This window comes from Oryx dammah, unplaced genomic scaffold, assembly GCF_014754425.2.
Source record: "Oryx dammah isolate SB20612 unplaced genomic scaffold, SCBI_Odam_1.1 HiC_scaffold_2, whole genome shotgun sequence".
NCBI classification, from domain to species: Eukaryota; Metazoa; Chordata; class Mammalia; order Artiodactyla; family Bovidae; genus Oryx; species Oryx dammah.
Window position 1 is genome coordinate 48,180,757 of NW_024070186.1, and position 15,777 is coordinate 48,196,533.

Here is a 15,777-nt window from a genome sequence, read left to right on the forward strand (position 1 = left end):
GATGAGTGCAATTGTGCAGTAGTTTGAACATTCTTTTGCATTGCCTTTCTTTGGAATTGGAATGAAAACTGACCTTTTCAGTCCTGTGGCCACTGCAGAGTTTTCTGAATTTGCTGGCATGTTGAGTGCAACACTTTCACAGCATCATCTTTTAGGATTTGAAATAGCTCAACTGGAATTCCATCACCTCCAGTAGCTTTGTTCATAGTGATGCTTCCCCAGGCCCACTTGACTTCACATTCCAGGGTTTCTGGCTCTAGTTGAGTGATCATACCATCATGATTATATGGGACCTCTTGCCAGTCTTAACAAAAGAGGTCATATCAGAAGAGTGCTCCCACTCTCCCACTCTTCATATCCAAGAGGCTCCCATTTGGCAAAGGTAGAATCAAAATGTGAAGATAAATGCATTAAATATATAATTATGCATGAGCTCATAATGGTCACCTTTGGACCAGAATTGATCAATAAAGGGAAAGAATTAAACACTCTGCTTTTTCCTGTACAGACTATATTTCAGTCATAAAATAGTCAATGAGGGAAGTTCTTTAGATCAGAGTTAATAAATATGGTACAAATAATAGAATTAGAAAAAAATCAAGATTTTGCAGTGCCTAATAAAATAATGGATTTAAGCAACAATCGTTAATGTCTGCTAAAACCATTAAGTGAAAGTTTAGTGGAGAACTTAATAATAGGGTAGGACTGACATCATCTTGAACACACTGATCAACCTTAACATCATTAAAAGTGGAAGAAGCACACCCTAATCTGATGTATTTGGAATTACATAGCACTACCTGTGATGTATGCTTGACCAAAAGAAACTGAAGCTGATACTTAAGCCTGGCTAGACCTAACTGCTGGTTTTACAGAAAATATGAAGTCCAGAAGAACATCTTAAATGACACCATGACAATAAAATCAGCAAAATCCAGAATATGGAAAATTTTAGAGGCTAAATGATCCATTTTCTCCAATAAATAAATGACAATGAAAGGAAGGGCTGGTGAACTGTTTGTGATTAAAAGGAATTTAAGGTATTTGTTGACTAAGTGTAATATGTGGATTTTGTTCAGATCCTGTTTCAGACGAACCAACCGTAAAAAAAAAAAACAAAAAAACACTTTTCTTGGGCAGTCAGTAACAATTAAACATGGACTATACAGGACGATATTAAGGAATTGTCCCTGATAATGTTGGACTTAAAGATAGTATTGTAGCTATGTTGCTAGTTTTTTTCCTTAAGCCCTTATCTGAGATGCCTACTAAAATATTTAGAAGTAACACGGCAAGAAATGACTCATTGGAAAAGACCCTGATGTTGGGAAAGATTGAGGGTAAGAGGAGAAGTGGGGTTCAGAGGATGAGATGGTTGGATGGCATCACCAACTCAGTGAACATGAGTTTCAGCAAATTCCGGGAAATAGTGAAGGACAGGGAAGTGTGGCATGCTGGAGGAGCCTGGCAGGCTACAGTTCATGGGGTCACAAGAGTTGGACATGACGTAGCAACCAAACCACCACAATACCAATGCCTACTTCAATTTTTGGGGAGAGTGGACCTGAAGTACTTAAAATTAAATCCCACACATAATGCCACTGGAGAAGGAAATGGCAACCATCTCCAATATTCTTGCCTGGAGACTCCCAGGGACGGGGGAGCCTGGTGGGCTGCCATCTATGGGATCGCACAGAGTCGGACATGACTGAAGCGACTTAGCAGTAGCAGCAGCATAATGCCATGTTGTTGTTCAGTCACTCAGTCATGTCTGACTTTACGAACCCATGGAAGGGAAACCCACTGATAGATTAAAATAATAAGAAGAAAATTAATATATAATTAATTAAATTAACATATAATTAATATAAATATAATTATATATCATTATACCAGAGGCTTCCCTGGTAGCTCAGTCAGTAAATAATCTGCTTGCAGTGCATGAGACCCGGGTTCAATCCCTGTGTCAGGAAGATCCCTTGGAGAAGGAATGTTCTATTTGTGGATCTCTAGGGGTAAAATGTTTCTGTTATAACTTAACCATAACGTCTTTTTTTTTTTAATCCAGTTAAATTTTGTAAGTCATAATATTACTTCATAAAAGGAACATTGTTTAGGTATAGTGCTGTTAACAAGCTTACACATCAAAATACATGGACATTATATGCTCTCTTTTAGACCAAACCACCCTGGTAGAACAAGTAAAAAGAGTCAAAGAAATTGAAGCCATTGAAAGTGATTCTTTTGTTCAGCAAACATTCAGATCAAGTAAAGAAATCAAAAAGGTAAGTTTTCATCCAGGCCTTATGAATAAGCCTTTACATTCCAACTAAAGAGATGCTTTATTAATGGATTTTACTTAAATATAAGTTCTTCTAGTTAGATGAAGTAGGGCAAGAGAGTGTCAGCGTGTTATTGAGAGAAAAAATGAATCGGTGAGAATCAGTTTGTTTAAACTGTTAAAAAAAAAAAACCTGTAAAAATGTTTCTGATGGTATTTTTATTTTAAAATTCACCAAGAAGACAAAGTAAAATGTCAACATGACAGTTCTATAGCAGTAATGTGCATTTTGTGAACATACACCATTTTCTTTTCAAATGGATACATCTGCTTTTTGAATTGACATTGCTAGAGAAAAGTTAGAAAAGAACTTTAACAATAAAATTATTGCCCACATAGTAACGTATATCTGTCTACACTCTTTGTTTATATATGTGTATCACTTACTCAGCTCTAATAAAAGGAACTTTCATTGGCATTTTATTTCTGTTGAATATTTGATATATTATTTCAATCATTATCAGGGTTATTTTTTGGAATTTGTGTTCTTTTAGGAAGAAAAGGCTGTCTAGTGTGAAATACATGTATTCTTTAATATCAAACGTATAGTGAAGATGTGGTATAGTTACTTTTATTCAAAAATATTCTACATCTGTAGATATATTAATGACTGTGTGTAAGGCATTCTACTGATGAATGTATTGGATTGGCCAAAAAGTTCATTCAGATTCTTTTGTAAGATGGTACGGGAAAACCCAAATGAACTTTTTGTCCAACCCAATATCATAATTCATTCATTTTGTTTCCTCAGATAAGTAGATATTTAAACAGTTGTAAGTTTGGAGGTATTATATATATGTTTGTGAATATCCATTATTATCACCAGAGGATAAATTTTTCAAGATGGAGTTATTTGTTAAAGGTTAATATTTATTTTCGTACCTGTTCCCAAAGTCAAATCCACCCCAGTTCAAATTCCACCCCAAAGTACAGGGAGAAGTGTGCCTCTCACACCCTAGTTAACACCTAACTTTTTTTTAAGTCAGACTTTTTCATGTTTACTGACTTAATAGGTAAAAATTGACCTTTTGTTGTTCTGTTAGCATTTCTTTTATTGTTAGTGAGATGGATGGCTTTTCAGTTACCATATATATTTTTAAATGATTCATTCTGGAGACATGAATTGAGCGTGTGCAAGATGCCAGGATGCACTAGACAACCTTGGTTAGTCCATGCCCCTGCCCCGTTATTTAGCTGATTTCGTTTGAACATTTTGTAGTTTGCCACCACAATCTCTGAAGAAGAAGGAGCTGTGAAATGCACATTCATAAATATAGCTGCCCATTTTATTTAATATCTTACTTGTACATGTTATGGGGTCATTCACTTGTCCTAGTAGAACTGTAATTTATTTTGACGTTGACTTCAGTAGTATTTGTTTTCTAGAGTTCACCTTGACTTCCCAGTTCTCACTGGACACACTTAAGATAAACTAGCATTTTCTTTCTGTGGAACTATTTATTACTCTATGGTTAATATACTGAGTTTTCTTCTAAATAACTTTTTCCCATTTGGTATTAATTATTAATATAATAAATTTATTTGCAGTTCTGTTCCTCTTTTCCAAGATAACAGCAGTTCTTCCAGTAACTAGTAAAATTGACAGTGATCGAGGAAATTGATCCAAACCGTTTAATATAGTGGGGAGAGCGTGAACTTTGGACCCAAGATCTGACTTTGAACTTAACTTTTACACTTCCTACCATAATTTATGATCTAGAGCAAACCTCAACGTCTTTCTAAGCCTCTGTTTCTAAATTCATAACATTAAGCTAGTAATATCTACTTTTTAGAGTAATTGAGGATTAAATATAATGATTAAACATGTTTCTTAATCCATTAAATGTTTATTTCTAAATTATAGACTAGCATCTAAATTATTTGATATCTAAATATGTTCTACACTAAGTATACAAAACTTGAAAAGTTCTACTGTAGGTATTCAATCTGTCTGAAGTATAAACCTTACTTCATTTATGTTTTTCTGATATTCCCCTCAGTCTCCTTGCTCACAAATCAGAGACCTTACTGATAAACACAGAAATTCTTTAAAATTTCTTAAAAGACTTCTGAAATGTATAAATGTAATAATATCTATATATTTTAATTTCAGGATTAGTAATTTTTCTACCTTGTTATATTCCCAAGGAAAGTTTAAAATATTATTTTCTATGGTTATTAATCTTAAGATAACTGATTAAATCCAAGAGAAAAACTGTTCTTCCCAAATTTAAAACAAACCCTTTGTGTAGTTAAATGGGCTTCCTATGAAAGCAATATAAAGGAATTTCACCTACCTCTGTCATCAAAGGGACCACCATTATTAATTATTTTAATAATTAGCGCTTACTTGCTTTAGTTTTTAGTGCTGAGTTGGAATTTACTCAGTTTCAACATGGCTTTTCTTATACTTCCAATTCAGATGCCACAGTTAAGGATTAAGAGGACAAGGATGGAACCCCTAGGGGGTCTCTTCATTTTGTAAGCAACCTTAAGAAATCTGTGTGCGGGAAACCCACCTTCTGTCTCAACTATCTTTTAAAAAAAATTTCCCCTTAACAATAATTCATAGAAAGATATAAAATTAGAACAGGCTAGCTCTTGGCTGGATAAGAATGACAGAAGCAGTTCAGTTCAGTTCAGTTCAGTCGCTCAGTCTTTGCGACCCCATGAATTGCAGCGCTTTAGCATAAGCAGAATATGGGGAATATGCTAAAAAGCCTCAGAAGATGGCATTTACCTTGGTAAACGTACAGTAAGGCTAATAAAATATTAGCTATCCAACCCTGGACTTGTATTAGTTGTCGCATATCAAAATCATCAGAAGAGCAATGATGGGCCAGCAAAGCATAAATTCGCACTGGACTGTAATATAAAACAGTGGGCCAATTTATTAGTTTAGAAAGTGATATCCCTTCCATTTGCTAAAATGTCTGTGTCTGCAATATGAGGTATAGATTCAGGATGTCCAAGAAGATGAATTATTTATCAGGAGATGACTTAGCAAAGGGAGGTAAATTATCTAGAGGACCATTTCATCCAGGTCATGGGGAGATCTTATGGGCTATCCTTTTCTTGAAAATTAAATTATGACCCAAGTTTCAACATCCTTCTCTCCTGGACAATTCTACACATGTTGGTATCAAATTTGTATCTCTAAAGAAGGCTTTTGTATAACCTAATGACCCCTTCCATTGGTAGAGTCTTCATCTGTATAAATTCCACTAATTTAACTAGGGAGATATTACCAGAAAAGTGGCTATCACCAGTGACATGCTAGATGGTGTGTCTCCTGCAACACGTTAACTAGTTTTAACTCTCTACCATCCTATTCTCTAATGTGAGTAGATAGACAGTCTGACAGTTCCTGATATATCATCAACTTGAGGAACCAAGATGCAACTTTTTTTCAGACTGCTCTCCCAGATAAGCTTATTATAAGTTATTCAGTCCTAACATTGTTGTATTTGGCCGATATCCACCAGTGTTCAAAAGGGTACCTAACTAAGCAGCATGGTCCTTTGTTCTTTTACTTATAAAGTGCATGTTAAAACAAATTGTTCCAAACTGAACCACCAGGTGGCAGTGCTACTTAAAGCCAGATGTTTGATCGTGGGCTGGCCGTATTAAGGGTTTTGTAAAAGTCAAATTTTCTCTAAAACAGCTTTCCTCACTTAAAGAAGCAATTAATCATTTTCCTCAAGCATTTTTAAATTCAGTTCAGTTCAGTCAATCAGTCGTGTCCAACTCTTTGCGACCCCATGAATCGCAGCACGCCAGGCCTCCCTGTCCATCACCATCTCCCAGAGTTCACTCAAACTCACATCCATCGAGTCAGTGATGCCATCCAGCCATCTCATCTTCTGTCGTCCCCTTTTCCTCCTGCTCCCAATCCCTCCCAGCATCAGAGTCTTTTCCATTGAGTCAACTGTTCGCATCGAAAGGGCCCAAAGTACTGGACTTTCAGCTTTAGCATCATTCCTTCCAAAGAACACCCAGGGGTGATCTCCTTTAGAATGAACTGGTTGGATCTCCTTGCAGTCCAAGGGACTCACAAGAGTCTTCTCCAACACCACAGTTCAAAAGCATCAATTGTTCGGCGCTCAGCTTTCTTCACAGTCCAACTCTCACATCCATACATGACCACTGGAAAACTATAGCCTCGACTAGATGGACCTTTGTTGGCAAAGTAATGTCTCTGCTTTTCAATATGCTATCTAGGTTGGTCATAACTTTCCTTCCAAGGAGTAAGTATCTTTTAATTTCATGGCTGCAGTCACCATCTGCAGTGATTTTGGAGCCCAGAAAAATAAAATCTGACACTGTTTCTACTGTTTCCCCATCTATTTCCCATGAAGTGATGGGACCGGATGCCATATCTTCGTTCTCTGAATGTTGAGCTTTAAGCCAACTTTTTCACTCTCCTCTTTCATTTTCATCAAGAGGCTTTTTAGTTCCTCTTCACTTTCTGCCATAAGGGTCATATCATCTGCATATCTGAGGTTATTGATATTTCTCCCGGCAATCTTGATTCCAGCTTGTGTTTCTTCCGGTCCAGCATTTCTCATGATGTACTCTGCATAGAAGTTAAATAAGCAGGGTGACAATATACAACCTTGACGTACTCCTTTTCCTATTCGGAACCAGTTTGTTGTTCCATGTCCAGTTCTAACTGCTGCTTCCTGACCTGCATACAGATTTCTCAAGAGGCAGGTCAGGTGGTCTGGTAATCCCATCTCTTTCAGAATTTTCCACAGTTTATTGTGATCCACACAGTCACAGGCTTTGGCATAGTCAATAAAACAGAAATAGATGTTTTTCTGGAACTCTCTTGCTTTTTCCCTGATGCAGCAGATGTTGGCAATTTGATCTTTGGTTCCTCTGCCTTTTCTAAAACCAGCTTGAACATCTGGAAGTTCACGGTTCACGTATTGCTGAAGCCTGGCTTGGAGAATTTTGAGCATTACTTTACTAGCGTGTGAGATGAGTGCAATCGTGCAATAGTTTGAGCATTCTTTGGCATTGCCTTTCTTTGGGATTGGAATGAAAACTGACCTTTTCCAGTCCTGTGGCCACTGCTGAGTTTTCCAAATTTGCTGGCATGTTGAGTGCAGCACTTTCACAGCATCATCTTTCAGGATTTGAAATAGCTCAACTGGAATTCCATCACCTCCACTAGCTTTGTTCGTATTGATGCTTTCTAAGGCCCACTTGACTTCACATTCCAGGATGTCTGGCTCTAGGTGAGTGATCATACCATCATGATTATCTTGATCATGAAGATCTTTTTTGTGCAGTTCTTCTGTGTATTCTTGCCACCTCTTCTTAATATCTTCTGCTTCTGTTAGGTCCAGACCATTTCTGTCCTTTATCGAGCCCATCTTTGCATGTAATGTTCCCTTGGTATCTCTAATTTTCTTGAAGAGATCTCTAGTCTTTCCCATCCTGTTGTTTTCCTCTATTTCTTTGCCTTGATCTCTGAGGAAAGCTTTCTTATCTCTTCTTGCTATTCGTTGGAACTCTGCATTCAGATGCTTATATCTTTCCTTTTCTCCTTTGCTTTTCACTTCTCTTCTTTTCACAGCTATTTGTAAGGCCTCTCCAGACAGCCATTTTGCTTTGTTGCATTTCTTTTCCATGGGGATGGTCTTGATCCCTGTCTCCTGTACAATGTCACAAACCTCCGTCCATAGTTCATCAGGCACTCTTATCTATCAGCTCTAGTCCCTTAAATCTATTTCTCACTTCCACTGGGATTTGATTTAGGTTATACCTGAATGGTCTAGTGTTTTTCCCCACTTTCTTCAATTTAAGTCTGAATTTGGCAATAAGGAGCTCATGATCTGAGCCACAGTCAGCTCCTGGTCTTGTTTTTGCTGACTGTATAGAGCTTCTTCATCTTTGGCTGCAGAGAATATAATCAATCTGATTTCGGTGTTGACAATCTGGTGATGTTCATGTGTAGAGTCTTCTCATGTTGTTGGAAGAGGGTGTTTGCTAAGTGGTTATTTTTAAATTAACCATTATTAAATAATAAATTTTATGTTCTGATCCTAACCATTGAGAACTTTATGTTTTCTTTATATACCTTATATGTATAAAAGCACTTTTTGAAGAAAACTGATGTACTGTGTAGGTAAAAACAAAATCAGATTACTTGATTTTTATAATAGAATGTTATCTCTGCCACCTGAATATGTGCAGTCTGCATCTTTGGCAACTAGAATAACAACACTTCACAATTTTTTAAGGTTGTTCGATATGGACAGCTAGTCTCCTAGCTGAGCCCTGTCATAGGCTGGCCTAGTTACACAGAACAGTATGCCCACTTCAGTATTTTTGCCTGGAGAATTCCATGGACAGAGGAGCCTGGCGGGCTACAGCCCGTGGGATCACACAGAGTCAGACATGACTGAAATGATTTGGCACACATGTAATACTCTTTTCCCTGTATGGCAACACATAATTTTAAAAAATTGTGTCTTGGACCTCACTGGGCTAGGATACTTCCCCACTTCCCTCTGTGCGGAATATGGGGTTTTACTGTTACATGTCTTCAGTTTTATAAAAAGTCAGTGTAGTATCACTTAGGGCTATGAGTCTTCTGTGACCAGTATTTTGGAGATGTAGTAATGTTTGAGGTCTGGGAAAAAAATATATTGGCTGCAAAATAAAAGAAAAAAACTTCCAAATCAAATTTACTGAATATTTCTTTAAACATCTCTATTGTAACTTGTTGCAATTTGTGTTTATATATGTATTTTGGTATTTTTTTGTTAGAGATCTGTCACCCCTTCAGCAAAATGTCATCTTCAGTTTGGACAGGGAACATGTCTTCTTATTCTCCCTGGTGTACCCAGTGCTAAGCAATTAGTAGTGCTTAGTAAGTACTGGTTAAATAGACGAATCTCCAATTCTGAGATAAATCATTCTAATAACTAATTCATGCATATTTCATTTTCTAGATGTTTTCCCCAGTGGCATCTGTTTTACACTTCATTCAGAGAAGTGGATGTTCAGAAGTAGGAAAGTCAACAAAACATGGAAATTGAAAAGCTATAGGTTTAGAACAATGGGTGTAGAAAAAAAATAAGGCTAGTCAATCATCTAGAGTTTTTTAATTTTAACTTTTAATTCCAACTTCTCATCTAGTTTATCTCATCATTCATTTCATATTATCCCTGCAGCCTTGCTGTTAAGTAGGCACTTCCCTGACCTTCTCCTCCCTCAGGGAAGGAGATGTTAAAATTCACCTGAGTAGTACTATACTCTTGGTTCTTTCCAAGCAGGCACAGTGATTTATTAGTGTTTTGTCTCTGGTACCAAGCACAGTACCTGGCCTATGGTATTTTATACAGTGGAATAGGATTCAACCACAAACAGGAACGAAATACTGATATACATGTTAAATGAAAGAAGCCAGTCACACACACACACACACACACACACAAAACACATATTGTATGATTCCTTTTATATAAAATGTGCAGAATAGACAAATCCATAAAGACAGAAAGTAAATCAGTGGTTGCCTAGGGATGTCAGTGTTGGGGAGAAATGGGGAGCAGTGACTGCTAATGGATATGTGTTTTTTTAGGAGGGTTATACAAATGTTCTAAAGTTGTTTGGAGTGATAGTTTCAGAACTCTGCTGATGAAATAAAAGTGATATGAATTGTGATATGGAATTATATTTCAGTAAGGCAGTTATTTAAGAAATAGTAATAAAAATCTTTAGATTTGCTTTTTATACCTAAAGAGACCAGCTCAATGGAGATTTGTTGCCTACTTGTTTTGATTAATAGAATTTACATCTGTGTAATGTATATACTTTTTCAATAGTATAGACTCATAAGTACAAATTTATTAAGAAAAATATGTTGATTGTAAGAATAACATTTTCACAATTTTTTTTGTATTTGTTTGCTTGTTTGAGGAATAGTCTGTTAGTCAGTATCCTAGGGCCATGTTATGGTTAGTATCATCTCAAAGGAGGCCAGTTGAGCAATTATTGTTCAAAATCTAAAGAGTTTTATGTTTCAGTCAGTGGAAGCTAGTGAAGTGAAGCATGCAGCAGCCACATCAGGACCAGCATCAGTGGTGTCTGATCCACCGAGTACTGAAAAGGAAATAGACCCAAGCAGCATCCCTACTGCTATCAAGTACCAAGATGACAATTCTCTGGCTCATCCAAATGTAAGACCCTTAAGCCTTAAGAATGTCAGCTTAAGTCTGGTTCACTGAAGTTAATTCAGACTGCTGTTCTTTTGGGCTGGTGACAAAAAGACCACTGAAGGAAATGGATTCATATGTTCGTATTTGCCAAAAATAAGACAGCTCACCCCCAGCCCTTAGAGCTGTTACCAGTATTTGAATCTGGTTTGGGCCATCCTGTGTTACCTGATTTCTAGAAGATTCTTTATGTGGTTAAGAAAAACAGACAAAAAGAAGAGTTTTGTTTTGTTTTTTCATCTGGCACTAAAAGATCTAATTCTGGCTCAGCTCCTGTTGGCTTATTGACTGTGGGCCTGTCATTAATGTCATATTGTGCTGTCTTCTATGAATTAGGATCATACCACTCTGTCTCTCAGAAAGTTTGTAGGAAATAAACTTTACAAAATGAAATGTAAAATTGCTAATAATTTTTATATTGGCCCTTTTATTCAAACTTTCCAAGGGTTATTCCAAATAGATGATCTTCAGGTAAGAAGTCATCAACAGTTAAGTAGTATCTAAATCTTGTGCTAAAGGATGTATTCTATAAAGATGATTTGTAAGATCAAATCCACGTTATTTGGCAAACAGTGATATTTTTCTTCTTCTTTTTTTTTTCATTTCAGTTATTTATTGAGAAAGCTGATGCTGAGGAAAAATGGTTCAAGAGATTAATCGCTCTCCGACAAGAAAGGCTAATGGGCAGTCCTGTGGCCTAAAGTAATATTCATGTGGTTGAATTAACAGTAACTTTGGAAATTTAGGTTTTTAAATCCTAGTATTAACTTTTTACTCTTAAAAATAATTTAGCTGATTATATAAAAAGGGTAATCTCATTTCATTCTTTTCTCATGTAGGCTCTACTAGTTGTTGATTTGAACTTAATCAAACATTGTGAATATTGAAACTAGTATAAAGTTTAAGAATGCATGAAAATGTCATACTGTTAATAAAGCTAATCCTAAAAGTATTAGTATTAAAATAAATGGTATACAGTAGTGCTTCTGAGTACAATTTGAAAAGTTGCTGTTTAAAGACACAATTTTGATTGGTTATGAATATAAAAGAATCAAACTATATGCTGTGTAAGTGTGAGATTTCATCTTCCATGTATTTTAAAACCATTTGAAATGTTTTATTTCACCTTCCTGCAAAATTTTAAGCACAATAACAAGCACTGTAAACAACCTAAGCAGAATGAGCCATGCTAATCTTAGAGGAATAACACATTTAGTGAAAAACGTACTTGAAAATTAAATAAATTGATGGTTTGTTTGCTTTGAGATCAGCTTTTAATAGGTGCTTCTTTGGAACATGTTAGCAGTTCTCAGCTCCTTCTTTTGAAAATTACACATTCACACTAGACCTAACCAGTTGACCAGATATTCATGATGGAGAATCATTTCTGACAAAACTGCTAAGAGCTCTCACTTCAGCCTTGCTTAACCAACTGCTGTATACTGCAGAAGCATCCAGCTAATTGTAATTTTGATAAGGCTATCTGTCATTGTAGAATGCCTTTCTCTGGTGGCTGAATGAAAATCAGCTATGCATTCCGTACTGAACATGCCAGAGATAAAGGCTTTTAGGCCTGTCTTACAAACTAGTTTTCAACAGCTGACATGAATATTTCCCTTTTCTATTCTGCTCAGTTTTATATCTGTGAAGACTGTAGCTCAGAACAGAAGCTAAGCATGAAAAGTTCTTGGGCTCAGATTGATACCATCTTTTTATATTTCTGAAACTGCTAAAATTGTAATCCCTGTTAAAAATGAAAACTCTAAATAACTTAAAATCAATTGCAAAAGGGTTGGAAACAGACTGATGACAAAATACTTGCTTTCTATACAAACATGTTTCCATTTTCTCAATATACACGAGTGGATATTTTTCCTTAGTTGTAAGTAAGGTGCCCAGTATGAGCTCAGGTTTGTGTGATTTTTAACATATACAAATTTTTAGTGACTTTCAAGAAGGACCACAGTTACTGAATAATTTTGTATTTCATTATTACATAAATTAAATAGTAACAGAACTATCACCCTTTGGGGAAGTATATTTTAGTGGTCTGGGCAAGAATATGGTTTGTCATTTGGGCCACTAATGATTCTACAGAGAAGGTGGACTAGGCATTTTTTCTCAGAATGCCTGATGTTCCTCATATATAAAATAGTTAAAATACTATGATCCACTTTAATTATACTTAACATCAGAGTTCCTCTTTGGCAAGTGGTCTGAATACAGAGCTTTGAACTGCAATAGATTTATATTTTAAAGCTAAATTTTTCATGAGATAGAGAATCAAGTTATTTTTTTATTTAACTAAACTTTAGTCCCTGCAGGAACTCAATGACTATTCCCCTTCTTCCTGATTTCCAATGTGATTTATTTTAATGTATTATTAACTTTGTTTACCTGAATTCCTGTTGAAGACTACAGTGTTACCACATAAGTGAAATCAAATTTAATGAAAAAGACTTCATAGACCACTATCAAATATATCACCAAATTCAAGATAGGCGATCCATGCAGGCCTTCTTTAATATCCTAATAATGAATCTAAAAAACAGAACAATTCCTTTCATATCAGTTGATTACTGGCAACAATTTCAACTTACATAAGATCTCAAAGTACTTTTTGAAACACTGACTTTATACAAAATGATGAGAACTGTATATACAAGTTTTCATTTCTGAACAAGTGCGTTCTCAGCAAAAATGGAAGAAGAACATTTTTTTCTCTGGCTCTCCCTAGTTAGGAGGAAGCAAATACCCAAGGATATGAGAAGAGAGCACTTTGAGTCATTCACCTACTTCTCTTCAGCATCCCAGCAGGTGAAATGAAGATACTGATAGCAGACCTGCCTACTTTGATTTTTCAGTAAAGTAACACAAAAGAAAGCCCTTGATAGAAAAAGTGTGCTATTTATGCCAAGGGAGCATTTGTCCTGGTGGCCCATCTTAGTGAAATATGGAACAAATGGTTGCATGTGTAATTATTTGGGAAGCTACACTCCAGCTTCAGTGTACTCCTTGTGTCTGTGCTTGAACTGCCGTGGCCAGTAGACCCCAGCTTTGCCCCTGGATTTCCCTGATCTCCCTTCCTGCCAAGACCACAAGAAGCACCAAATGCTCTGCAGTTAGTAGCCTACTGTCTGCTTACTCGAGGATTCTCAAGTCTTCTTCAGTCAGATTTACCCACTTACTCATTAACATTTTTCTAACTACCTAGTTTTTGCTGGACAGAGTAAGGGTGATTGGGTATACATGTTGAATCCAATGGGGATCCTGCCTTCAGGAGGTTTAGTTATGAAGCCTAGACATATGTATGACATAAAAGATATAATACTTAGTGACAGGAAGAGGACATGGTTGCAAAGAAGAAGGTTGGACAATTAAAGAAGTTAATGTAAGTTAGAAAATGAAGGAAGACTTCATGGGTGAGGTCACAGCTAAATGGAGACTTGAAGTATGAAAAGCCCCTGGAGCCACAGGATCTCCCAGCCATCCACTTCCATCTTCCTGATAGCTGCTCAAGGAGGCTGGAAACTGCTGCACTTCCCACCCTGGGAGGAGTCCCTCATGTAAAAGACCCAAATGGCCTTTCCCTCTCCATCTTATTAAAAATCGTGGCAAAATCTTGGGTTCCTGGTTACCCTCTAGCTTTCTCTGATCGTTGCTTCCTTTTGGTGGAGAATCAGAGCAGTAAGCCAATTTGGCCACTGTCTTCTATCACCACCATGCTTGAGTGAAACATGCAATGGTAGCTGACAGAGACTTTCAATACTTCTGAGAATGAATTGCATCTGCCAATAAGGCTTGCACAACCATGGGGACCGCATTCCCTAATCCTGTTTGGTTTTCCAGCATGTATTGTTATAGAAGACATTGTTTTGGAGTGAAATGATACAATCCATTTGCATATGGTTAAAGCCCTGGTTCCCTTTGGTTTGGATATCAAGTGAAAATCTGTAAGTGAGCAGCTAATATAGTAACAAAAAGCTAGAAATGAAACGAGACACTGGACATTTTTGGTTACTAAACTATGGATGAATTGATCTGGAATTCTTATACCCATGTTACTCCTTCCTTCCGCCTGCCTCACCACCCCAAAATTCTTTGTAAGTGTGACAAAAGAGGTTTTGAACCGTCTCTTGGCAGCACTTGGATTATTTAAAAACATTTTAAATGTCATTCTTTAAATGTAACCCTACTTATTACTCTTTGGAACTTCCTTATGAAATAATGGAAAACCAAGTTATCTTGATTAGAAGACATCTGAGTCTTTACAGAACAAAAATAAAAATGGAGGTAAGAAAACTGTGAATTCTCTACTCATCTTCACTTTTATCATAGAGATGGATGTTGATCAGTATTCTATTTGGTGGAGTTTTGTTCTAAATCCAAGAAAATGCTCTGTCATCATGTATTTCCAAGTTACTTTTGCTATCATTGATCCTATGATCAAGAATCTAACCCTTGCCTGACACAAAGAAGGCTCTCAATAAATATTTTTTCAATGAAGGGAAAATGAATTTGCCCATCTGAAATGAGCAGTCTGTTTAACAATATGGCTATTTATATTACTCAGGCTATTTGGAGCCAAAAGTAAATTGGTGTCCAGGTATATACACAAAAGAATTGAAAACAGAGTCTTGAAGAGGTATTTGTACACCCATGGTCATAGCAGCATTATTCATAATAGCCCAAATGTGGAAGCAACCCAAGTATCCAGGGATGGATGAAGTAAAATGTAGTATATATGAATGTTTATATATACAATGGAATATTCCTCAACCTTAAAGGGGAAGAATAATATCTGTTGGCCTTTGAATGGACTAACTCCCGCTTGGGCCAGATGCAACAGTACACCTGGACAGTATTGCCTTAAGGGTTTAGGGACAGCCCACACTTGTTTGCCCAGGCTCTGGGAAAGGAACTAAGGGAAATACACCTGAAAGAAGAGGCTATTCTACAGTATTTAGACATGTGAATATGTGGCCCCTCCATGGAGGCCTCAGATCAGAACACCATTGTAATTCTTAATTTCCTTGGGACCCAGGGTTATTGGGTCTCCCAGAAAAAGGCACAAAATTTCAAAGCAACAAGTTAAATACATAGGACACATTATAAATCCTGGAAGTAGACAACTATGTCCAGATAAAAAATGAGCTATATTAGGCCTCAGTTCAGTTCAATTCAGTCGCTCAGTCGTGTCCGACT

The 15,777-nt window shown here is 36.6% G+C and overlaps 1 protein-coding gene across 1 annotated transcript; it reads left to right on the forward strand.

Annotated features, from left to right (window-relative positions):
• Nucleotides 1–2,138: 2,138 nt before the first annotated feature.
• LOC120868768 (serine/Arginine-related protein 53-like) lies at nt 2,139–11,839 on the forward strand. The gene is made up of 3 exons (XM_040247617.1): nt 2,139–2,285; nt 10,384–10,536; nt 11,181–11,839. The coding sequence occupies exons 1-3, from the start codon at nt 2,154–2,156 to the stop codon at nt 11,271–11,273; spliced, it is 378 nt and encodes a 125-aa protein (XP_040103551.1). The 5' UTR covers nt 2,139–2,153; the 3' UTR covers nt 11,274–11,839.
• The last annotated feature ends 3,938 nt before the right edge of the window (nt 11,840–15,777 follow it).

What these genes read in the sequence shown, in the direction of transcription:
- LOC120868768 (XM_040247617.1), top strand. Translation starts at nt 2,154, where the DNA reads ATGGACATTATATGCTCTCTTTTAGACCAAACCACCCTGGTAGAACAA. An exon ending in CAAGTAAAGAAATCAAAAAG is followed by an intron (nt 2,286 to 10,383) that starts GTAAGTTTTCAT and finishes TTTATGTTTCAG; the next exon opens with TCAGTGGAAGCTAGTGAAGT. An exon ending in ATTCTCTGGCTCATCCAAAT is followed by an intron (nt 10,537 to 11,180) that starts GTAAGACCCTTA and finishes TTTTCATTTCAG; the next exon opens with TTATTTATTGAGAAAGCTGA.